This window comes from Microcaecilia unicolor, chromosome 8 (genome assembly GCF_901765095.1).
Source record: "Microcaecilia unicolor chromosome 8, aMicUni1.1, whole genome shotgun sequence".
Lineage (NCBI taxonomy): Eukaryota > Metazoa > Chordata > Amphibia > Gymnophiona > Siphonopidae > Microcaecilia > Microcaecilia unicolor.
Window position 1 is genome coordinate 163,791,811 of NC_044038.1, and position 20,965 is coordinate 163,812,775.

A 20,965-nucleotide genomic window follows, 5' to 3' on the forward strand; every position below is an offset into this window, starting at 1 on the left:
CATAGCCAGTCTTCCTCTCAGGGGTACCACCGGCAATCAGAAATGTTCCCCACTAGAAACTCTCCACTTCCCCACTGCAATGCTCCAGTGTGAAGAGTTCCAAGTACCTACACAGGAGATGAGAAGAAACTGCACAAAGAGTTTTCGGTGGCTTAGGAGTGTGGTCTCATGGGTGCATGCACCCGTTTGCCTCTTACCCTCATGAAAATGGAGGGGCACAAGACACCGACTGCCCAGGCACAAATGGAGGCATCAAACAGAACACTGATATAATAAGCAAGGAACTGGGACAAAGTCACTGAAAACAGCATGAGGAGAAACTACCAGGCTGGCAGAATGCCATGTAACAAGATCTATCACAGCAGGATGAAGAGATGGTTGGGAGGGGGAGCTGCACAGGATTTGGGAAGATAAGAATAAAATGCTGGGGTGAGGAATAAAAAGGGGAAAACATGCTGGGGAGCAGATGCTGGAAAGCAGGGAAATTTACCAGGTGCTCTGGTAGGGTTGCCAACTCGGGAAAGAAAGCATTGAATATTCCTATACTTGAAACCATGCCTCCTGCTTTTCTCCAGTATTTCAAGATGACAGCGGGCAGGGGAAGGGTCTTTCCCCTTTACCACCATTCAGTATACTCAGAGAAACCCTCTCAATATCTTTAAATATTTTGAGGCCCTTCTCACATAACCCCTTGAAGGGTGGGGGATTCTTGACCTAGGAAATACATAGCATAACAAATCAGTCAGATAATTTGAGACCTAGTTTAAATATTTAAAATAAATACAATTTTAAATTTCATTCTGCATTGAACATGATTATTTTTTCCATGCACCAATAATCTGGTTGCAGGATCTTCAACCATCTTAAACTGCCTCATGAAAAGACCTTAATAGGTTAATTCAACTTGTAATGAGAAAATGATGAACAGGTGCCAGCTTCCTCTCAGACACTGGTACCAGCCGATCACTGAGCAGGCACCGCCATCATGTTCAGAGCCAGAATTATTCCAAAGGGAAGGTGGTATGTTTCATTTTCAAGTCTTTAATTAATGAAATGAATACTTTATCCTCAAAGCATTGCTCCCCCTGGAGGATTCTCCTCCTGTCTTCCTCAGGTTATCATGGCAGTGCGTGCGTGAGTTAAGATTCATAGCATGGCACTGCCAAGTGTTTATAGGTGGTTGGGTGGCCAGGGAAGGGGGTATGCTAGAACAGTTAAGAACACATTTGTGCAATCCCAAAGAGGGAGAGAAGTTCTGAGACCAGAGGACATTTCTCTGGGTAAGTGAACATTATTTTGCTCTTGTGTTTTGGTGATTTAAAGAATGTGGGGATAAGAGAGGAATTCTAGGTTTATTGATAAAGACAGTTTGAATTTAAGAAAAAAAAAAAAAAAGCAAAAGCTTTGTTAACTAGTTTCCATAGTTTTAAACTTGAACTTTCTGCCATAGCCTACAGCATTAATAGGTAGCCTCTAGAAGGCAAACGGGGCCTTGTCCAGTCTTCATGGGATAGGAGGCAATGCTCCGGTGTGGACTAGGAATTAGTTATTGGACAGAAACAGAGGGTAGGGTTAAATGGCCATTTTTCTCGGCGGAGGCTGGTGAATAGTGGAGTGCCACAGGGATCTGTACTGGGACCTGTGCTATTTAAAACATTTATAAATGATCTGGAATTCGGAACCAACGAGGTGATTACATTTGCATATGAAACAAAACTATTCAAAATTGTTAAATTCCCACTTCAGGCACAGGCAGCTCCTTGTGACTCTGGGCAAGTCACTTAACCCTCCATTGCCCCATGTAAGCCGCATTGAGCCTGCCATGAGTGGGAAAAGCGCGGGGTACAAATGTAACAAAAAAACAACAACACATGGGTGGACTGTGAAAAATTGCAGAAGGACCTTAGGAAATTGGAAGACTGGGCATTCAAATGGCAGATGAAATTTAATGTGGACAAATGCAAAGTGATGCACATTGGGAAGAATAATCCAACACACAGTTACCTGCTGCAAGGGTCCACTTTGGGAGTCAGCACCCAAGAAAAAGATCGTCAAATATGCTGAAATCTTCTACCCAGTGTGCAATAGGATGGTAGGAATTAGGAAAGGGATGGTAAATAATTCCAAAAATACTATAAAGCCTCTACTGCTCCACTGTGCGACCTCACCTTGAATACTACATTTAATTCTGGTCACCATATCTGAAAAAAGATACAGTGCAATTAAAAAAAAGGTTTAAAGAGTGACCAAAATGATAAAGGGAATGGAACTCCTTCTCATAAGAAAAATGCTAAAGAGGTTGGAAAAGACACAGCTGCGGAGAGATATGTTTGAGGTCTACAAAATCCTGAGTGCTGCAGAATGAGCAGAAGTGAATTGATTTTTTTACTCTTTCAAAAAGTACAAAGACTACGGGACACTTGAAGTTACATAGAAATATTTTTTCACTCAAATAGTTCAGCTCTGAAACTCGTTGCCAGAGGATGTGGTAACAGCAGTTAGCGTATCTTAAAAAAGGTTTGGACAAGTTCCTGGAGGAAAGGTCCTCAGTCTGCTATTGAGATAGACATGGGGAAGTCACTGCTTGCCCTGGGATTGGCAGCATGGAATGTTGCTACAATTTGGGTTTCTGCCATGTACCTGTTACCTGGATTGGCCACTGCTGGAAAAAGGGGATACTGGGCTAGATGCACCATTGGTCTGACCCAATATGGCTATTCTTATGTTTTAAAGTATAAAAACAAAGCACAATTTTGCCACATCAGATGCAGGTAGAAAAGGAATACAGGTAGCAGACAAAAAGGGGGGAGAGGGGGAAATCACACCCCAAGAACAAAAATGGGCAAACTGTATTTTCTGATATTATTGTAATTTTGTGGGATTATTTTAGGTATTGGTATTTATGAAATGTATTTTGATTTTCTTGTTTTCTGCCTAGAACTCTAAGTGGAATATAAATGTCTACATTAAAATTTCATCAGAAAAGGAAATGTGGACAAAAAAAAAAAAAAAAGATAGAAGTGTGGTCCAAGACAGTTTTAGTTAAGCTTTAATTACATCTTAAATTTAGAGATGCATTCTCCGAAGTCCGACATTACTATACCCTGAAAACAGCAATACCTATAGAACATGATGCTGTAAGCTAGACATCTGTCATTGAACAGAACATACACAGGTGACACAAGCAGGAAACTGAAATAATCGGCAAAGGGGGAGGTTTGAATAGCTCCAACTTGAAGCATCTCCCCCTCCCCCCTGATTCTACAAAGGTCACCAAAAAAACCTGCACCTGAAAAATTAGGTGTGTTCCCGATTTATGTGGGCAATTTAATACAATTAGTACCAATTTTTTTTAAACAAGCAATTGGCACTAATTTAATTGGGACTAACGCACAAAGCTTACGCGGAATCCGCACCTAAAATTTACACATGGTCCAAGGAAGGGGGCACAGAAATGGGAGGGTCATGGGCGCTTCGGGGGCGTGGTTTTGGATTATGCACGTAATTACAGACTACGGGTGGCTCCATGTGTAAATTTACACTCCCCGCTGAAGCAGTTATTCAAAAAACCTTACCAAACTTTAGCCGTGAATTATAGAATGCCTCTTACTCAGGTATTTTTCAGTGCCATATGCAGAATCTATCATTTTATGTTTCAGAAATATGCTTTGTTTAAAAAAAATATTTGCTCTGAAATTGGAAGTGTATGAGGCAGGAGGGTGAAGGAGACAGGTAGTATAAATTGACTTGCACAGAATTTGACTTCCAAGGCCATGTTTACAAAAGCACCTCTCTCTAATTGGTCTTCAATGGAAACGTTAAAGGGATTTATTGCTGGTTGATTCCAAGAAAGGGGAAGAAAATCAACTCGAACAGGGGAAGTGAAGCTTGGCCAAAACCCAAAATCCTTTGCCAGCCTAGAGCTTCTGCCCATTTGTTCAGGATCTTATGAAGAACAGATGCAGGAATCTCATTAGCATGTTGACGGGACTCTCAAGGTCAGTTCCTGAAGGCCCAAGACATGCAAATGCTTTCTGAAACAAGTGCATATTTCAATATGAAAAGAGAATCCATTCCTGTTGGATTATATGCAGCCTCCATAGTGTGAGAAATTCCAGACTGGCAGGAGCAGGCATGAGTGAGACATATGGACCAGGGAGTACCAGAATGAACATTGTTATAAAGAGGCACTGGTGCCAAGTTCCCAACTCAAGTATGCCTGATTGTTTTTTTTTTTTGGGGAGGGGGAGGAGTGGGGGGAAGAGGGAGACAATTATAGCTGGGTATTATAAATATGCTTCTCACTGTCAACCAATGCACGGCTCTAGCCGCCAACATTATGGAGCACTCATTCTCCCCCATTCAAGCTTTTAGGAAACATTTCCTCTTAAAACAAAAACATTAGTGGAGGAGTGGCCTAGTGGTTATAGTGGACTTTGGTCCTGGGGAACTGGGTTCAATTCCCACTGCAGGCACAGGCAGCTCCTTGTGACTCTGGGAAAGTCACTTAACCCTCCATTGCCCCAGGTACAAATAAGTATCTGTATATAATATGTAAGCTGCATTGAGCCTGCCATGAGTGGGAAAGCGCGGGGTACAAATGTAATTGAAAAAAAAATTACATTATATTTTGAGAAATGTTGAAGATCTGTTGCATGGAAAAGACTCCTCACCTAAGTGAAGTGCTTCCATGGCCCTTTCCAGTTTCTATTAATTTACATTCTGTTTTGGGTTTACTTCATGAGCATGTTTGCAGATAAAGAGTTATAATGGGTTCCATTATATATATATATATATATATATATATATATATATATATATATATATATATTGGAACCCATTATATACATTCAGGTACATTGGGTATTGCCCTGTCCCTGGAGGGCTCCCAATCTAAGTTTGTACCTGAGGCAATGGAGGGTTAAGTGACTTGCCCAAGATCACAAGGAGCAGCAGTGGGATTTGAACCGGCCACCTCTGGATTGCAAGACCAGTGCTCTAACCACTAAGCCAGTCCTCCACTGAAGCGTTCAGTGGAGGACTGGCTTAGTGGTTAGAGCACTGGTCTTGCAATCCAGAGGTGGCCGGTTCAAATCCCACTGCTGCTCCTTGTGATCTTGGGCAAGTCACTTAACCCTCCATTGCCTCAGGTACAAACTTAGATTGGGAGCCCTCCAGGGACAGGGCAATACCCAATGTACCTGAATGTAACTCACCTCAAGCTACTACTGAAAAAGGTGTGAGCAAAATCTAAATAAATAAATAATGTTGCTTCTTATAATCCGCAGCTACCTATGGAGCTCAGTGCAGATCACAAAAGGAAAACCAAGCAAACCATGGGAGTTAACAGCAATTCACAAAAACAATCAACAATTTGAATGCAATTAAACGCTCAATTACATGACACAAATTTCTTAAAAGAAAAAAGTGTTTAAAAGATTTCCTAAATTCAAGATAGTTTTGAATCTTGAGAATTCAATATTGCTGGAGCTTGGTATACAAGCCTAGCAGAGAAGAGTTTTAGATTTCAGTCTACTAGGATTAATGAAGCAGTAGATCAACACGAAGATCTTGCTGGAGCAACAATCTGAGCCCAGTTTGGCCAGTAAGCTGGAGCAGAATCTTGTAAACCATCATACAAACTTTAAACTGAACAGGTGATTCAGTAACCAATGTAAATTCACACTTAATATACCACCCCTGAAAAAAGATCTAAGGTGATGTACATTTTTGGTATGTTTTTGTATAGCAATAAGACAGTATGGGAGGGGGAGATCAATAAAACGAAAAAAAAATTTCAAACTTATACAGATTGCGCCAAACTTCTGCTGCTACATTTCAGCACATGCTCTATGACCCTCCTGCTTTTGATGCTTACTGGGAGAATGTCAGGGAAATTATACAGCACTCCGATATATACATATTATACCATGCTCAACCACCCTGCCTGATTTATGTGCTTTTGAAGCGAATATATTGCTAGATATCCTAATGCTGGTGGCTATTAAAGCTGTTTTAGCCAATCGAAAGAACCCCAGTTCAGCCCACGTGATATTTTGGCGGCTTAATTGCCAAATATAAATACTAAATAGCCGAGAAGAAAAAGACACTTAGACTGCAGTAGCTGACCTATGGATGCCTTTTCCGGACTTTGCTAGACCGTCAGACAGTACGACTTATGTATCTGCTTTGGTATTCTGTTTGAATTGTTTGTTACTTCTACAGTACCTTTGCCAGGCTTTATATGCCCTCTTCATGCATGTTACTTTGTTACTTTTTTTTTTTTTTGTTACATTTGTACCCCGTGCTTTCCCACTCATGGCAGGCTCAATGCGGCTTACATGGGGCAATGAAGGGTTAAGTGACTTACCCAGAGTCACAAGGAGCTGCTTGTGCCTGAAGTGGGAATCGAACCCAGTTCCTCAGGACCAGAGTCTACCACCCTAACCACTAGGCCACACCTCATTGTTTATAATGAGTTGATTTATCAACTTGTAAAACAAAAAAAACTTTAATTTGTCTCATACTTATCAGGAGGACAAGCTGTATCTACTGCTCTTTTACAGAATTATTTCTTTTCTTTTTTTTTAGAAGGACATTACGAGGATCTACTTGGAAAACATTTATGGTAGATTTATGTTAAGCCTGGGGGCTTTAGAGTGTAAGTCAACACCACTGAATTCACATCTTGTGGTGGGTCCTGGCCTCACTGCCCACCAAAGCAATGACCTACGTTGGCTTGGTTCCCTTCTAGGCTGACGGGACCTACGTTGTCTACCTGTGACTTAAGTGTAGATCACTCATACAGCACGAGCAACCGTGAAATGGACAAACAAGCTCCGGGCACATTGCCTTTTACGCATATGAAGTTGGGTTTAGATTTATTTGCTACTTTACTTGAAAAATAAAAAATGACTCTTCATACTATAACAGGTTGCCAAAAGTTGATCACCGTTATAGAAAACTAGGACTTCGCACACAAGACTGTTAGCTACGTGTGTAGACCTAGTGTGTGCTAAAGTCCTGCCCAACTGGCTTAGGATGTAAACACAAGGGGATATGGAGAGCAGGAGGCGCATGGGCGGGCATAGCCGCAGGGGGGGGCAGGGGGGACAAATTCCCCCCTCCAAGGGGGCCCGGCGCCGCAGTCCCACCCACCCTCTGTCGTCGACCATCTGCCACCGGGCCAGGCCCCCTGTATTGAAACCACAGCACCTCTCACCTCAGTGTGAAACCGCTGCAGGCAGCAGATTGCCCCCCTTCCGGCCTCCTTCCCTTCCTGAGTCCCGCCCTCGTCTGACGTAACTTCCACGAGGGCGGGACACAAGGAGGGAAGGATACCCAAAGGGAGGTGATCTGATGCCCTGCAGTGCTTTCACACAGAGGTGAGAGGCGCTGTGATTTCAATGCAGGGGGCCCAGCCCAGTGGCGGATGGAGGGGGCAGCAGCGGCGGCAACCTCGGGGGGGGGGGGGGGGGCGGCCTTGCCTCAGGCCCGGCTCAGTCTCTTGGCGGCCCTGTGGGTGGGTCCAACTTTTACACGCACAGCTTACAGAATATTGCTTGCTCTTGACATGGCATAAACGGGCACAGCTAAATGTCAACTTTTGCTAGTCTTCTAGAATGGAATCTGGGCACCCAAATGCCACTACAGAATTGGCACTTAAATTTATGGCGACCTCTATAGAAATGCCCTCTTAGAGTGGCTACAAAATATAAAATTCTAATTCTGACAATCAATATACCAAACAGAAGACACTGACGAGAACTGTGGTGCCTTTGAGTCCATCTGCTCTTTATGGCTCTTCCACCTCCCACTCATACGGCAACAGAAGTGTATATCAGAGAGATGGGAGGGTACAGCAGAACCTTCAAACAGCACACGGGTTCAAAGATTTTCTGGCATATGTTACTATTTCTTCTATCGCTATTGCCCACAGCAGGGAGGAGATTTGAGAGGGACAGGGGAAAGAGTATGTGCCTGGGTGGGAAGAGACCGCATACCTGGAGAGAAGAGAAAAAGAGAACGTGCCAGGAAGAGGCTGTGAAAGCAGAAAGAGTGCTCGGGTGGGGGAAAGTGAGATGGGGAAAAAAGAACAAGGAACAAAAGGTGATAGGGGAAGGAGTTAAGAGGGAAATGTTAGGGAGGAGAGGAAGAGCTGACAGAAGGGTGAGAAGGGAAAGAAGTGGAGAGAAAAGGAAGACAGGCAGGTGGCAGAGAGAGGAGGAAGGGAGAGTGGAGATAAGCAACTGGGGGCCAGATGCACTAAAGTTAACGAGCAAGTAGTAAACCCTGGCATGCACTAAATACTTTTTTCCGATGACGGTAGCAGCTAACGAAAATGGAATGCAAATGAGCAAATTGTGCAGAAACCATATTGTAATGAGATGCATTAACCTTTTCCGATTGCCTTAACGGTGGAAAACGCCGGAAAATCTAACGAGATGTTGTACCTCTCGTTGGGGCTGCGCTGGATTGAAAAACTGTGAAATGCGCATGTCATATACGTGGCCGAAGACGCCGTGCCGCTCACCCCCCCGTTTTTCAATCAGCTGATATCGGAGAGTGCAGTTGAAAGCTCCATCACAAGAATAGCCTTCCATTTTGGCCACCCAAATAATAAAAACATCCTTTTTGGCCATGTTTCAGTCAGCTGAGAGACCTGGAAGTCTCTGAGCCAATCACAGGTCTCTCAGCTGACTGAAGCACGGCAAAAAAAGACATTTTTATTATTTGGGTGTGAATAATGGCCAAAATGGAAGGCTATTTTTGTGATGGACGCTTTCAACTGCACTCTCCGATATCAGCTGATTGAAAAACGGGGAAGGGGGGGGGGGGGGGTGAACAGCGCCTTCGGGCAGCGTATTTGACATGTGCAGAGCAGACAGCATAACGCTTTGCTGCTCTGCGCATGCTCGACCGGCCAATTGGCCGACAGTTTTACGATGGAATAGAGAATGCAAGTGAGCTACAACGAGTAGCTCATTTGCATTCCCTTTCCTTGATGCATAGCCGTTCCCTACCGCTTCGCTGTGGAATTCGGTACGGAACGGCTCTATCGACGACTTTAGTGCATCTTGCCCTGTGTGTTTGAGTAGGAGGGAAAGGACAGTAGAATGGAAGAATACCGGCAAGAAAGAAAAAGAAACAAGATATAGTTCCATTTCTTTTGTTTCCCCTTTAACAAGCAAATGAAAGGATGAATGAAAGAGGCATGAAAAGAAATAGGAAAGGAAATGTGGGACAAGATTATTTTCAAAGCATATAAAAGTTACATATGTTACTATGTAAGCCTGTAAATCTATGTGATTTGAAAGTTAGCATCTAAATGAATAAGGAAAGGTGGGAATAATTCAAAATCTAATAAAAGAATTAAACAGAAGCAAAGATAAGAACAGAAGAAATGCAAAGGTTTGAAAATATTCTGCGTCATCCTGCTGGAGCTACAACTTGAAAGATGGGAAGGTTAACTTAAGACCGGTGGCAGCAGGTGTGGGAGAATGGGGTTAAGGTAGGTGTGTTGGGGGAGGGGGGAAGGACGGGTAAAGTCTCCCCCCTCTTTCCCAACACAAGAGCTTCTTACCCCTGGTCTCAAAGTTTATGGCGACAACAAGAAATGTAGTCTGTCTTTCCAGGAACTGAAACTTGCTCTCTGGGGAAACCCTGCTGCCCAAGTCTAATGAGCACTCTATTTTTAGAGACAGACTCCGTCTCCAGGCACTGCTTGTTTGGTTCAGCAGGCAGAGCTCAGCTCTTTAATTAGCCATGGGAAACACAAGTAAACCAGAAACTAGGGAGCCATGAACAGAGCTGGTGCTAATATCACCAGCCACCACTACTTTCTCTCACAAAGCCAAGCAAACTACATGTCCAGACTGCAAACTAATGGACCCTGCATCCGGCTGGGATCCTTCCTTTTATCATCTGGGAGGCTAGACACAACAGCTTCTGCAGAAAAAAAACAAAGCCATCAACAAAAGAATGTGGCCACTTTTTAATTTAGTCATGGGGACTTTTGTTTCTGTTAAGAAAACCAATTAACAGGACTACCTGGGGTAAAGCCTTACATCTGGCCCCTCCTGCCCTGTTTCAGCCTCTGGGTTAGAGAAGTTCTATTCCCAGATGATACTTGACTTTGTCTTCCCATAACTCTCCACAACGTACCCCATAATCGTACTGTGACCAATTGTATTTCGATCATTCACAATGTATTGTAAGCCACACTGAGCCCGCAAATAGGTGGGGAAATGTGGGATACAAATGCAATAAATAAATAAAGTGTGGTAGCCCTGTTAGTCCGGTAATCAATAGAAATAAAACAAAAGAAAATATGGAAAAGAAAATAAGATGATACCCCTTTTTCGTCAGATCGGAAATAAGCAAATGTTGGTAGATGACAGTATATATAGGTGAAACATCAAAGCATTTCAGTGACAGTCTAACAGGATGGGGGTGGATAGGTGACAGACAGAAAGAGTAGGGTGGATGAGGGGCAGGGAGATATGCATGGAGACAGGAGGGTGACAAAGCAGTACAATTTTATGGTTTATAATGGGCTAGAAAACCCAGATCTTTGTTAAGTCCTGTCTGGTGGGTGTCAACATTTTTTATCATTCTGACTTCAAAGGTCTTAGGTTCCTGTATTGTTTAAAAGTTCCCTTTCAAGATTCTTACCATGAAATCACTGGTACAGTGTTCTGCTTTTGTAAAGTGCTGCCCCACAGGCGTGACATCTTTATTGGTACTAGTATTTTTCATATGGTGTCTATGTAAATTAAATCTCTTCTTTAGCATCTGACTTGTTTCTCCAATGTAGCAGCCTTCCGTTGCATTTTTCACACTTGAATATTTTTCCTTTGTGAATGACCGTGCGGTCCTGTGAAATGTTTTGGCATAGTTTGCAGCTGGATATATTGCAAGGACATATTCCCATCCCCACCAGTGCTGGCCTTCCAACAACCACCCAACTTAAAACACAAGCTAACTAGACGTAAGCTCCCAACACAGACTAAAAAAGAAAAGAATGGCACACATCCTTCCTTCCTTCCTGCTGCGTCCAAAGAGGCTGTTTGGACGCGGCACGAAGGAAGTACTCTGCTCTGCGGCGCTGCTGTGCACAGGAACAGGAGAGTAATGCTAACGCCAGGCGGGCCCTGGGGAATTTTGCTCCCCCCTCTCAGCGGCCCTGGGCTGACCTTCTCATAATATATTACCCATACTTGGACAAAGTGAAGGCATTTTCACAATACTGGGTTTTCACAAAAGCTGGTTCCTCTGGCAGGCCCAACATTCCACCCCCCCCCCCCCCCCCCACCAAACCAATTGCTACAAACCTACATCAATGCCATCATGATACTTCCACCCAGTCTTGGAGAGTGGGGAGGGGGCAAGACTATACTCAAAACCCAGTAGTATGAAATTGGCCTGGTAAGCTGATCCGAGTTGTGTGGGAGCAACATGGTACAGGTTTACTGGCGAGCGGAATAAATCTTTCGACTCAGTCCTAGCGAAAAAGCAAATACATTAGGGTCTATATACAAAGCGATTTAAGCGGGCAACAGCCACTTAAATCACCTGTCACCGCCCAACCGCCAGTATTCAGTGGCATTAAAGTGGGGAGTGCCGCTGAATATTGCCTCCGATGGCCTCAAAAAAAAAGGGAGCCAGTCAGAGGTGGGACAAGGGGTGGTGCTGGGGAGGAGTCAGGGCTTATGCAGGCACCGGCAATATTCAACTGAAGACCACATTAAGTAAGGGGGTGAAGTTAGGACAGCTCAAAATCTGTCCTAAATTCACCCGCTTATCCTCATGCAGGTCCCTGCTGACCCACATTAAAAAAAGTTTCTTTATCCCCTCCTGCAGCCCCCAACATTCCCCAGGGGTGCCTCACCCCAACATCTCCGCTCCTACCCCTAGCAGCAGCTTCTTAAAAATGGCTGCTGTGACCTCTCAAAGTACTGCAAGGCTGCTGCGAAAGGTGGGGGTGGGATGGGGCTGCTGCCAGGGTGGAGCAGAGCAGAGATAATGTTCAGGAGGGACGCCCCGGAAGGCTGTTGTCAGGGGCTGCGGGGGGGGGGGGGGGGTGTGGAAATTAAACTTTTATTTTTGTTTAATGCGGGCCCTGGCCCGAAATTTAGCCGGGGCCCGCATGACTTTCTTATAAGGGCTCAGCTGAATATTGGCCAGGCCCACAAAAGCTCCAGCAGCCTGCCCGTCTAAAATTATCCCCCAATATTCAGCGCCAATGCCCAGCACTGAATATCGGGGGATAATTTAATTGGTGACGATCAGCATTTAAAAAACGCTGTCACCAACTAAGTATTGGGGGGGATTGTGCCGAGATTAATACAAAAAACAGCAATCTAGAGGTAAGAGAGAGCCATGACACCAAAACATTCAACATACCTCAGAACCAGAAACAGAACTCTATAGTGTGGGGGTGGGTATCTCAGGTAACGAGAGCTACAACCTAGCCATCTTTCAGCATTCTCAAAATATGCAGGAAATCTAGTTACCATACAAGGAAGGCAGCACATACAAATTGTCCTCATGCATATTCATCAAGGAAATCCTGAAAGCCCAACTGGGTTGTGGTCCTCGATAACACTGCCTCCTCTGCTAGAGAGACTTCAAAGCTAATTTCTCACCATTTTGGAGATGAAATATTGGTGTCATTTGCTTAATGTATTCAAGATTAAATTAAGGAAGGAGTTAAGAGTTATGGGCCCTATAAATTACAGTCAGTCAGATTTTCAGGATACCTAAAATAAATATTCATTACAATGTGGGATACAAATGTAACAAATAAATAAATAAATAAATAAATGTAATAGAGCACCAATGGAAACAAATTAATAGCATGCAAATATTTTATGGGTATCCCAAAAACCCAATTGCCTATGGGGCCCCTGGGACAGGTTTGGGAAATCCAGGATTACAAAACTGTTTAATGAAAAAAAAATGTTTTTCTCTGCATGTTCTTGGTAGTTCGGCTATTGCTGTAGAAGGGAACGGTTTGATGAGGGGGCACATTATACGAGCAGTACTGGCCATGGTTTGAGTTTGAATGCCGAGTATTCACGGAAGCGTTTGTTTTCTTTGTATGGTTTTCACTTAAACAAAAGGTTGAACTATAAACTTATGACACTAGTGGATAGGGGAGGAAGTAATTGTTCAAGGCTTGATGACTGTATGTATTGTTTTGTTTTTTACTGTGTGTATTTTGATATTGGAGTCTCTGTTTACTGATTGTTAGATTTGTTAGCTTTAATTTGTCATCAATAAAAAATTGTTGAAACATTAAAAAAAACAAAACATTTTTTAAGGAGGGGGGGCAGAAGGACCTCAAATGGTTGAGGATGTGGATGGATTAAATCAGATGAGGGAGGGCTTTATTTTAAACACATTGCTTTAACTGCAGTCTGTAAATGAATAAATTAAATTAGCTAAAAAAAAAAAATCAGTCAAATGCTACCTATCAAACTCCCTTAACACCTCCCCAAGACAAAATAATGCAACATATCAACATTACAGTAACTACCTCAGCCAGCAGAAATAGGTAGTAGACAGGACCCTAATATATTCACAAAAGGTAGAAGCTCACTTACTTGCCAGGAGGAGACAGGACAGCGCAATGACGTACAGCTGCTTGACCGCCACGTCATAATGGTCCATGAAAAGGTCCAACAGGTAGACAGCAAGATGCCGAGCTGTGGGGCAGAGCTGGTAGCGATTACAGAGAACAGCCAACAAATCAGCAAAATAGCGACGCAACCCAAGCTGTGGCGAATGAGCTCGGTACGCAGGCAGCTTCAGTTCCTATATATAAAAAGAGGTAAGAAATCATAAAGTGAGAATGTGTGGCAGGGCTGAAGTGCACAGGACTATCATTGGTCAATGTTTATTCACAGACTTAATATATCACATTTCAAACACAATGCAATGCAGTTTACAACACAAAACAAGACATTGGGTCAGTGCTTAGAAACCTGTGGCCTAATTCCTATCAGGCAGGCAAAGCTGGGACAGTGACCTGTGAACAGGCTTTTCAAAGTCAGTTTCATGTTCAAAACCCACCAGACTCCACCCTGGACAAAATAATGTTTATGTTACTCATTTTGAGTTTAAAAACATTACCTAACTAGAAAGCAAATAGCTGACACAAAGGAGCTGTGTTCTAAGCATTAGGTAGAATTTCCATTTTAACATTAAATGTGGGCTTCATGTAATTCTGTCCTTTTAAATCACCATGAATGAACTCAACCTTCAGGTGGACTGAAAGAGAATACAATAGCAAATAAAAGACAAGACATTTAAAAATACAACAATGTAAATTCTTCTTAAAGATTAATATTAAGCAGCTGGGCACGGCACAATCACATCTAAAATCAGCTATAATTTGTAATTATACTAACTCTAACATCTGACAGATGAAGTGTCTTCTGTAGCTCAGGAACTGCTGATCCTAATTAGGTTAGGTTACACATTTGCTCTACTGCTTTTCAGCAGAAAGGTCATAAGACCAGGACAACCTGCTTGAGAAAACACAGCCAAAACACAAGCTGCAAGTAGACACCAACTCTAAGGTTTTATAAATGTTGCATAAATTTACGCGTGTAAAATCCTGATAAGTATATGCGACTCAATTGGCTGAGCCAATTAGCACCAATATTAATTATTGGCATTAATTGGCAACAATTTGGATTTGCACGTGCATCTTGCTAAGCACTATTCTACACAAATCTATGCACAAACCTTATAGCACACAAGTCAAAATGGGGTGTGGCCATGGAAGGGGCATAGGCAGGTTAGCGTTCACTGAAGGTAGTATTACTGAATATTGGGGATCCACGCCTAACTGATGTGTCAAGATTTACAAACCGAAACAAACCACCCCGAGGGGGTGGAGGTACACTGGTTTCCTACGTAAAAAGTTGCAGAAGCAAGTAGGAAAGGTAGGCTCTTCTAAAAAACCGGAGGAGACGTCTGTAAAGAAACACTTCTTTATTGCAAGCAAAGGTGACAACAACTCAACACAGCTGTTTCGATTGCTACACTAAGGTGCATTTCCCTGCTCTGACAGCAGATGTTTTTATACCTTATGTGAAAGCTTTTTTTTTTAAAGAAACTATCAACTATACACAATCAGCTACACACCACAAGACTCCTGAAGAAAGCGCGTGTTTGCACTGAACCACAGCTGTGTTGAGTCGTTGTCACCTTTGCTTGCAATAAAGAAGTGTTTCTTTACAGACCTCTCTTCCGGGTTTTTTTTTTAGAAGTGTGAAGATTTACACCAGTTTTCAGATGGTACAGTGGTTCCCAAAACTGGTCCTGGAGGCACTCCAGCTAGTTGGGTTTTCAGAATATTCACAATGAATATGCATGAGAGAGATCTGCATGCAATGGAGGCAGTGTATGCAAATCTCTCTCATGAATATTCATTGTGGGTAGTCTGAAAACCTGAGTGGCTGAGGTGCCTCCAGGACCAGGGTTGGGGAACCACCAAGTTGATATAAATCCTCACGCCCAAAGTCTGGTGCGGAAATCGGCTCTAAGCACTAGTGCGTAAACCGCGCCCAACTCACAGAACCATCTACAAAGAGCACTCTACACGGATTTGCCAGTGCCATTTTTTCAGCGCTGTTTACAGAATCTAGTTCCGGGACTAGATTCTATATAAACGATACCAAAATAATCAGCACTGAAAAAATGTAAGCACTGAGCGCTATTCTATAAAGGATCCACACCCTATTATTGGAACTGATTGGCTCCATAATCAATTAAGTTGCACATGCAACTTTAGTCACCATATACAGAATCTGCCAATAGATGTCTTCTTGAAGTCAATACAACAGGGTCCTTAAGCAAGAGCCTCACATTGGCTGAAGTAGACCTGGTCAGAAGTACCCAAATTTCTGGAAGCCATTTACAGAAAGCGTTCCCTATATGCCTCTAGCACTGAAGTATGGACCACTGATAAAGGCATTATTTGTTGCAATACATGAGAGTCTTAAGTTAAAGCCTACAAGAGTACAATCTATTGCGAAGCCAAGGCTGTTCTGGTTCCAAGACTAAAAAAGCAAATTAACATGCAAATTCTGTTCAGTTCCTGTTCTTACCTGTTTCATAAACTCCACAGCTATAATATAATGGTGATGCCCAAGAGAAGGGCATACTGAGAGGGGTTACTTATCACCTAGGTCAGAAGGCCAAGCGTGTGCCTATTTTCAGTCTAACGGATACATAAGCACCTGTACGACTACAAAGTACCAGCACTAAAGCTGATGAAAATCATGGCTAAAATGCAGCTTCGTACCGGTTGAAGCACGTGTGTATTTTATAACACACTAGTAAAACATGCCCATTTCAGGCGCAAATGAAACAGGTGCTAGCAAGGTTTTCCTCCCGAACCCCCCCCCCCCCACCCCGCTCACCCCTTCGGCGTTGTGAAGGCACTGACCGCCATTGTTGCGGACCTCGTGAACGCACGGCAACGCCACCTTCAATGTGCTGAGTCGTTGGTTGTGAAGCCACTGACGCCATTGCTCCGCCCTCGATGTCATCACGTTTGACGCGGGGGGCGAGACCCCAACACAGTGATTTCGGTGGCTTCACCACCACGAACCCTTCGAACCGGAAGGAAGTGCCCGGAGGAACTAACAGTGACGTCACTGTCCTCAGAACGTTGAGGGTGAGTTTTATTATATAGGATGTGCCCCTAAACATGCCTATAGCCAAATCAAGTTAAGTATGTAGGAATGGGTACCCAGAAATATTTCTTTTGTGTTCATGGCTTTTTCAACTGGAAAGGAGTGTCCTTAAAGAGTTTGAATTATGTGCACACAGAACACACTTAGGTGTATGTTTAATAAGGAGCGTTAGCGTTTTTAACGCGCCTTTAAAGTTAAGGTGCATTAAATGCTAATGCACCTATAAATGCCTATGGGCACATTAGCGTTTAATGCATGTCAACCATTAACGAGCATTACAAACTCTAACGCGCCTAAGTAAACATACCCTTTAATGAGTGCACACTATTTGCACAGTGCACACTCTTTCCTGATATCTTGCATGTGTGAACCAGCGCACAGCACATCCTGTTTCAGAAGAGATCTTTTAGGCACATATGTGTGCAAAAAAAAAAAATCTCTTCATAAAATTACCTCTACTATGGCTGGCAGAAGTTTTAAAATCCAGCTCATTTATTTGGATTTATTAATTGTCTTTATGAAGAGATTCATCCAAGGCAGTGTACAGCAGTTTAACATACAATTTTGTTAATAACAATAGTAAAATGACCAAACATAAGCATAAAATACAACGAAGTCGACAGCCTGAGGTACATGTCCAGAAGTTACAGCATTGGGCTGAAAGTGATTTGTGTTGGATTGCCAGACCTCCAAGGCCTCTCAGTGGTTCTCTAGTGAGGCTCCGAGACATTCAAGGTTGCTCTGGTGCACAGGGCACCAGGAGGAGGAAATGAGGAAAAGCCTAGGTAATTATGCACTAGGCTTAAGAGTGCCATAGCCCATTCGATACAGGGGGGAGATGTGGGGTAGGAGCAGGTGCACGTGACAGGGCCAAAATAAACAAAACTAATAAATATTGGACGCACAGACACCAATTACAGATACACATTTTCAGGTCCAGATACTTTACCAGGTTACCCCCAACCCCCACCCCAAACAGTATCATAAAACTGCCCTGACCTTTCTCAAGTTCCCACTTTTTACATTAATTGCAATACCATTTTACCCTGCCTCCCCCACTGTAAAAGGTAAAAGGGTATAGCTCTCAATTAGAGGTCTGCACGGGAACGGGGTTTGTGGGAATCCCGCGGAATCCGCGGGAACCCCGCGGGTTTCCCCCCCTGGTCAGCGGGAGTGCCGCGGGAACGGAACCATTGTCAGCGGGAGTGCCGCGGGGACGGAACAAAACATGCAGGATTCCCGTGGGGATCGAGGCTGACCAAAAATTGCAGACGGCCAAAAAAAAAACGCCAAAAAATCGAGGCCAGCCAAAAAAAAAAAGCGGGATTCCCGTGGGGACACATCGCACACATACCTTTCTCATCAATCATCAACAATCCTGCAGGTTTCCTTTTCCGATGCTCCGTAATTTCTAACCCGGCAACAACTTTTCTTCCTGCTCTGCTGCGTCATGCCCAAGGAGGTTGGATCATCTGCCATACCAACCAATACTGTGCTTAGGGAGGCTTCCAATAAAAAGAGACTACTCGGAATTCTGGGATTTGTGGTTTCTGGGTCAGTGTACATTGTGCACAGTGCAAGGCAATGGACTGCAATCCCAGTGTCCTCCAAGAAGGGCTCGTTGTAACTCTTCCACTCATGCTCAGTAGGAGCATGTGAAAATAAAGAGCTCCTTCCTTGTTTCCTGTTAATGTGTTTGTGGAAATGGTAGGTGCTATTAATATTACTGTTTGGAGATGTGGTTTTTTTTTTTTTTTTTTACAACTGTTGAGATTTATTTTGCGAGTATTAGTATTTTCACTTCCACCTTATTTCAAAGCATCTGCTTAGGAAATACAGTGCCTAGAAAAAAAAAAGTTATTTTTAGCAGTGGATGAACCCTGTAACCCTGTAACTTGTACTTAATCCTGACCCGCTTTTTATGTTTATCAGCTTCTGCAAATCATCACACAGACACTGTTCAGATTTTGTGACCTGAATAGGCAGCTTTGTTTTGGCTCCTTAGTTTACATGTCCTTGTGGAGTGGCACATACGTAAATTAGGTCGGGTACCTAATGTGATTTTAATGTAGGTGTATAAAAGGGTAATGACTACATTTCACTTTTTTTGTTATTAATAACACCCCACCCCATTTACAAAGCAGCACTAGCTGCTGCTGGTGCTGTAATGCCAGCCCAGCCCATTTTGAATGGGCTGTCGGCATTGCCACACAGCTTTGTAAGCGGGCGGGGAAGGAAATGCTGTCTGTGATTTTATGTGATGTTTTGCTGGATGGTCTCCCTAATACCGCCAGTTTTGCAGTTTGCTTGCTGTGCTTCTCAAGTATAGTACGAATAATTATACCTTTGTGCTACCCTGATGTCCTATGTGTGCTATATTGTATATGATGAGAAACGTTGGGACTGTGATCAAGTTTAAGCAAAGAGACAATTTACACAGCAGTTATAAAACTTTGAGAAAGAAACAGAATTAAAAAAAATAGTTTCTTAGCTAGTCATAATTCAGAATCTGCTGTATAGACTAATTAACATTCAGAAATACATACTTCCTTTTTTTATGGGGACGGGCGGGAATGGAGAAGATCACTCACGGGGACGGGCGAGGACGGAGGAGATTACTCACGGGGACGGGTGGGGATGGGTTAGATTCTGGCGGGGATGAGCGGGGACGGGTTTGATTCCAGCGGGGACGGGCGGGGATGGGTTGCATTTCTGTCCCCGTGCAACTCTCTACTCTCAATCTCCTACTGTATAGGCTGATGAGGTCACCACTTTGAAGTTGGCAGTGATGTTCCTTCTAAGGTATACAGGCAATTGCCAACATGTTTCTCGGTGCCTGCTTTCACCTGCTTCCTGAAGTTGAGGTATACCTTGCCCCTCTGGGAGTAAATTCCAGAGCATGGAGGCTACTCCTGAGAAGGCTCGCTGGCAGGTATCACATCGTACAATTTCTTTTGACAAGGGTACAGATAGTGATGATTCCTTGTTCCGCATCTATAACCGTAACATAACAAGAAACAGACTGTTCTACTGAACTCAAAAGAAGATATCCCTTAAGGTAAATATCAATATTGTTTATTTCATTTTTCTAAATTAAGGCCTTAAACATCCTTGACTAAAAATGACTATTGCAATATGCTTACCCATATACACTCCCCACCTCCCCCAAAAGATGATTTAAAATAAAAAGGAAAACTAAGTAATGGATCAACCATTCAGTCAGCTGGTCTAGAGCCCAGCAGGATGAGTGACTTACTAGCCTCATTCCTTCCCAAGGTTGCTCAGCTGTTTTCCTAAATTGGTCTATGGAAATTCTTTAAGCTCCTGTTGTACTGATCCTTTTCACATATTTAAGAGAGCACATTACAGCTGGATGCTCAGCAGTAGGGATTACACAAGTGTCATCTTTCAACAACCCATCAACCAGATGTTGCAATGTCAGTAGCAGAACAGTGATTGGCTAGGAAAGGGCACTGGATCAAGAAGGCCTAATCTCATGAGACAGCTGGGTTGCACACACTCCCCCAGTACAAAATCTCGGGTTCACTGCTACACCCTATAGAAACATGCATACCAGCAAGCCAACTGCATGCTTTAAACAGATGTATAACCATACATTTTGTAGGACTGCAAAATGTCTCTCCAAAGTCCCCTGCCCTACAAAAACAAGCTCTTACATTAGCTAAGTGTAGGACTTGCTTTCTAACTACGGCAAAGAGCCATTCCAACCCTTTCCAATATCCACAAGTAATCATGAAAACCTACTTCCAGCACGGACATATGTCAATCACATTTAGGTCAGTAAGGAGCATGCCTTATGTGCAAGCCACAATAGCGGTTGCCATTTACAGTGTAGGGACTGCATAGCTATAGTTGTGTTACACTTCAGGTTGGGGTAGGGAGGTGGGGACTAGGGGGCACGCAATGAAGCTACAAAGTACTAAATTTAAAATGAATCGGAGAAAACTTTTCTTCACTCAACGTGTAATTAAACTCTAGAACTCGTTGCCAGAGAATGCAGTAAAAGCAGTTAGCTTAGCATGGTTTAAAAAAAGGTTTGGATGGCTTCCTAAACAAAAAGTCCATAGACCATTATTAAATTGGACTTGAGGAAAATCCACTGCTTATTTCTAGGATAAGCAGCACAAAATGTACTGTACTTTTTTGGGATCTTGCCAGGTACTTGTGACCTGGATTGGCCACTATTGGTAACAGGATGCTGGACATGATGAACCTTTGGTCTGTCCCAGTAT

General features: G+C 43.2%; 1 protein-coding gene across 4 annotated transcripts in view; it reads right to left on the minus strand.

The window, feature by feature from the left end:
• The window catches only part of CCNJL (cyclin J like), a 68,187-nt gene that overhangs the window by 12,563 nt on the left and 34,659 nt on the right, over positions 1 to 20,965 (minus strand). For all 4 annotated transcript variants that reach the window (XM_030213198.1, XM_030213196.1, XM_030213200.1 and 1 more), the window contains exon 4: positions 13,608 to 13,818. In XM_030213198.1, coding sequence (XP_030069058.1) covers positions 13,608 to 13,818 — 211 coding nt within the window. The remainder of the gene's footprint in view (positions 1 to 13,607; positions 13,819 to 20,965) is intronic.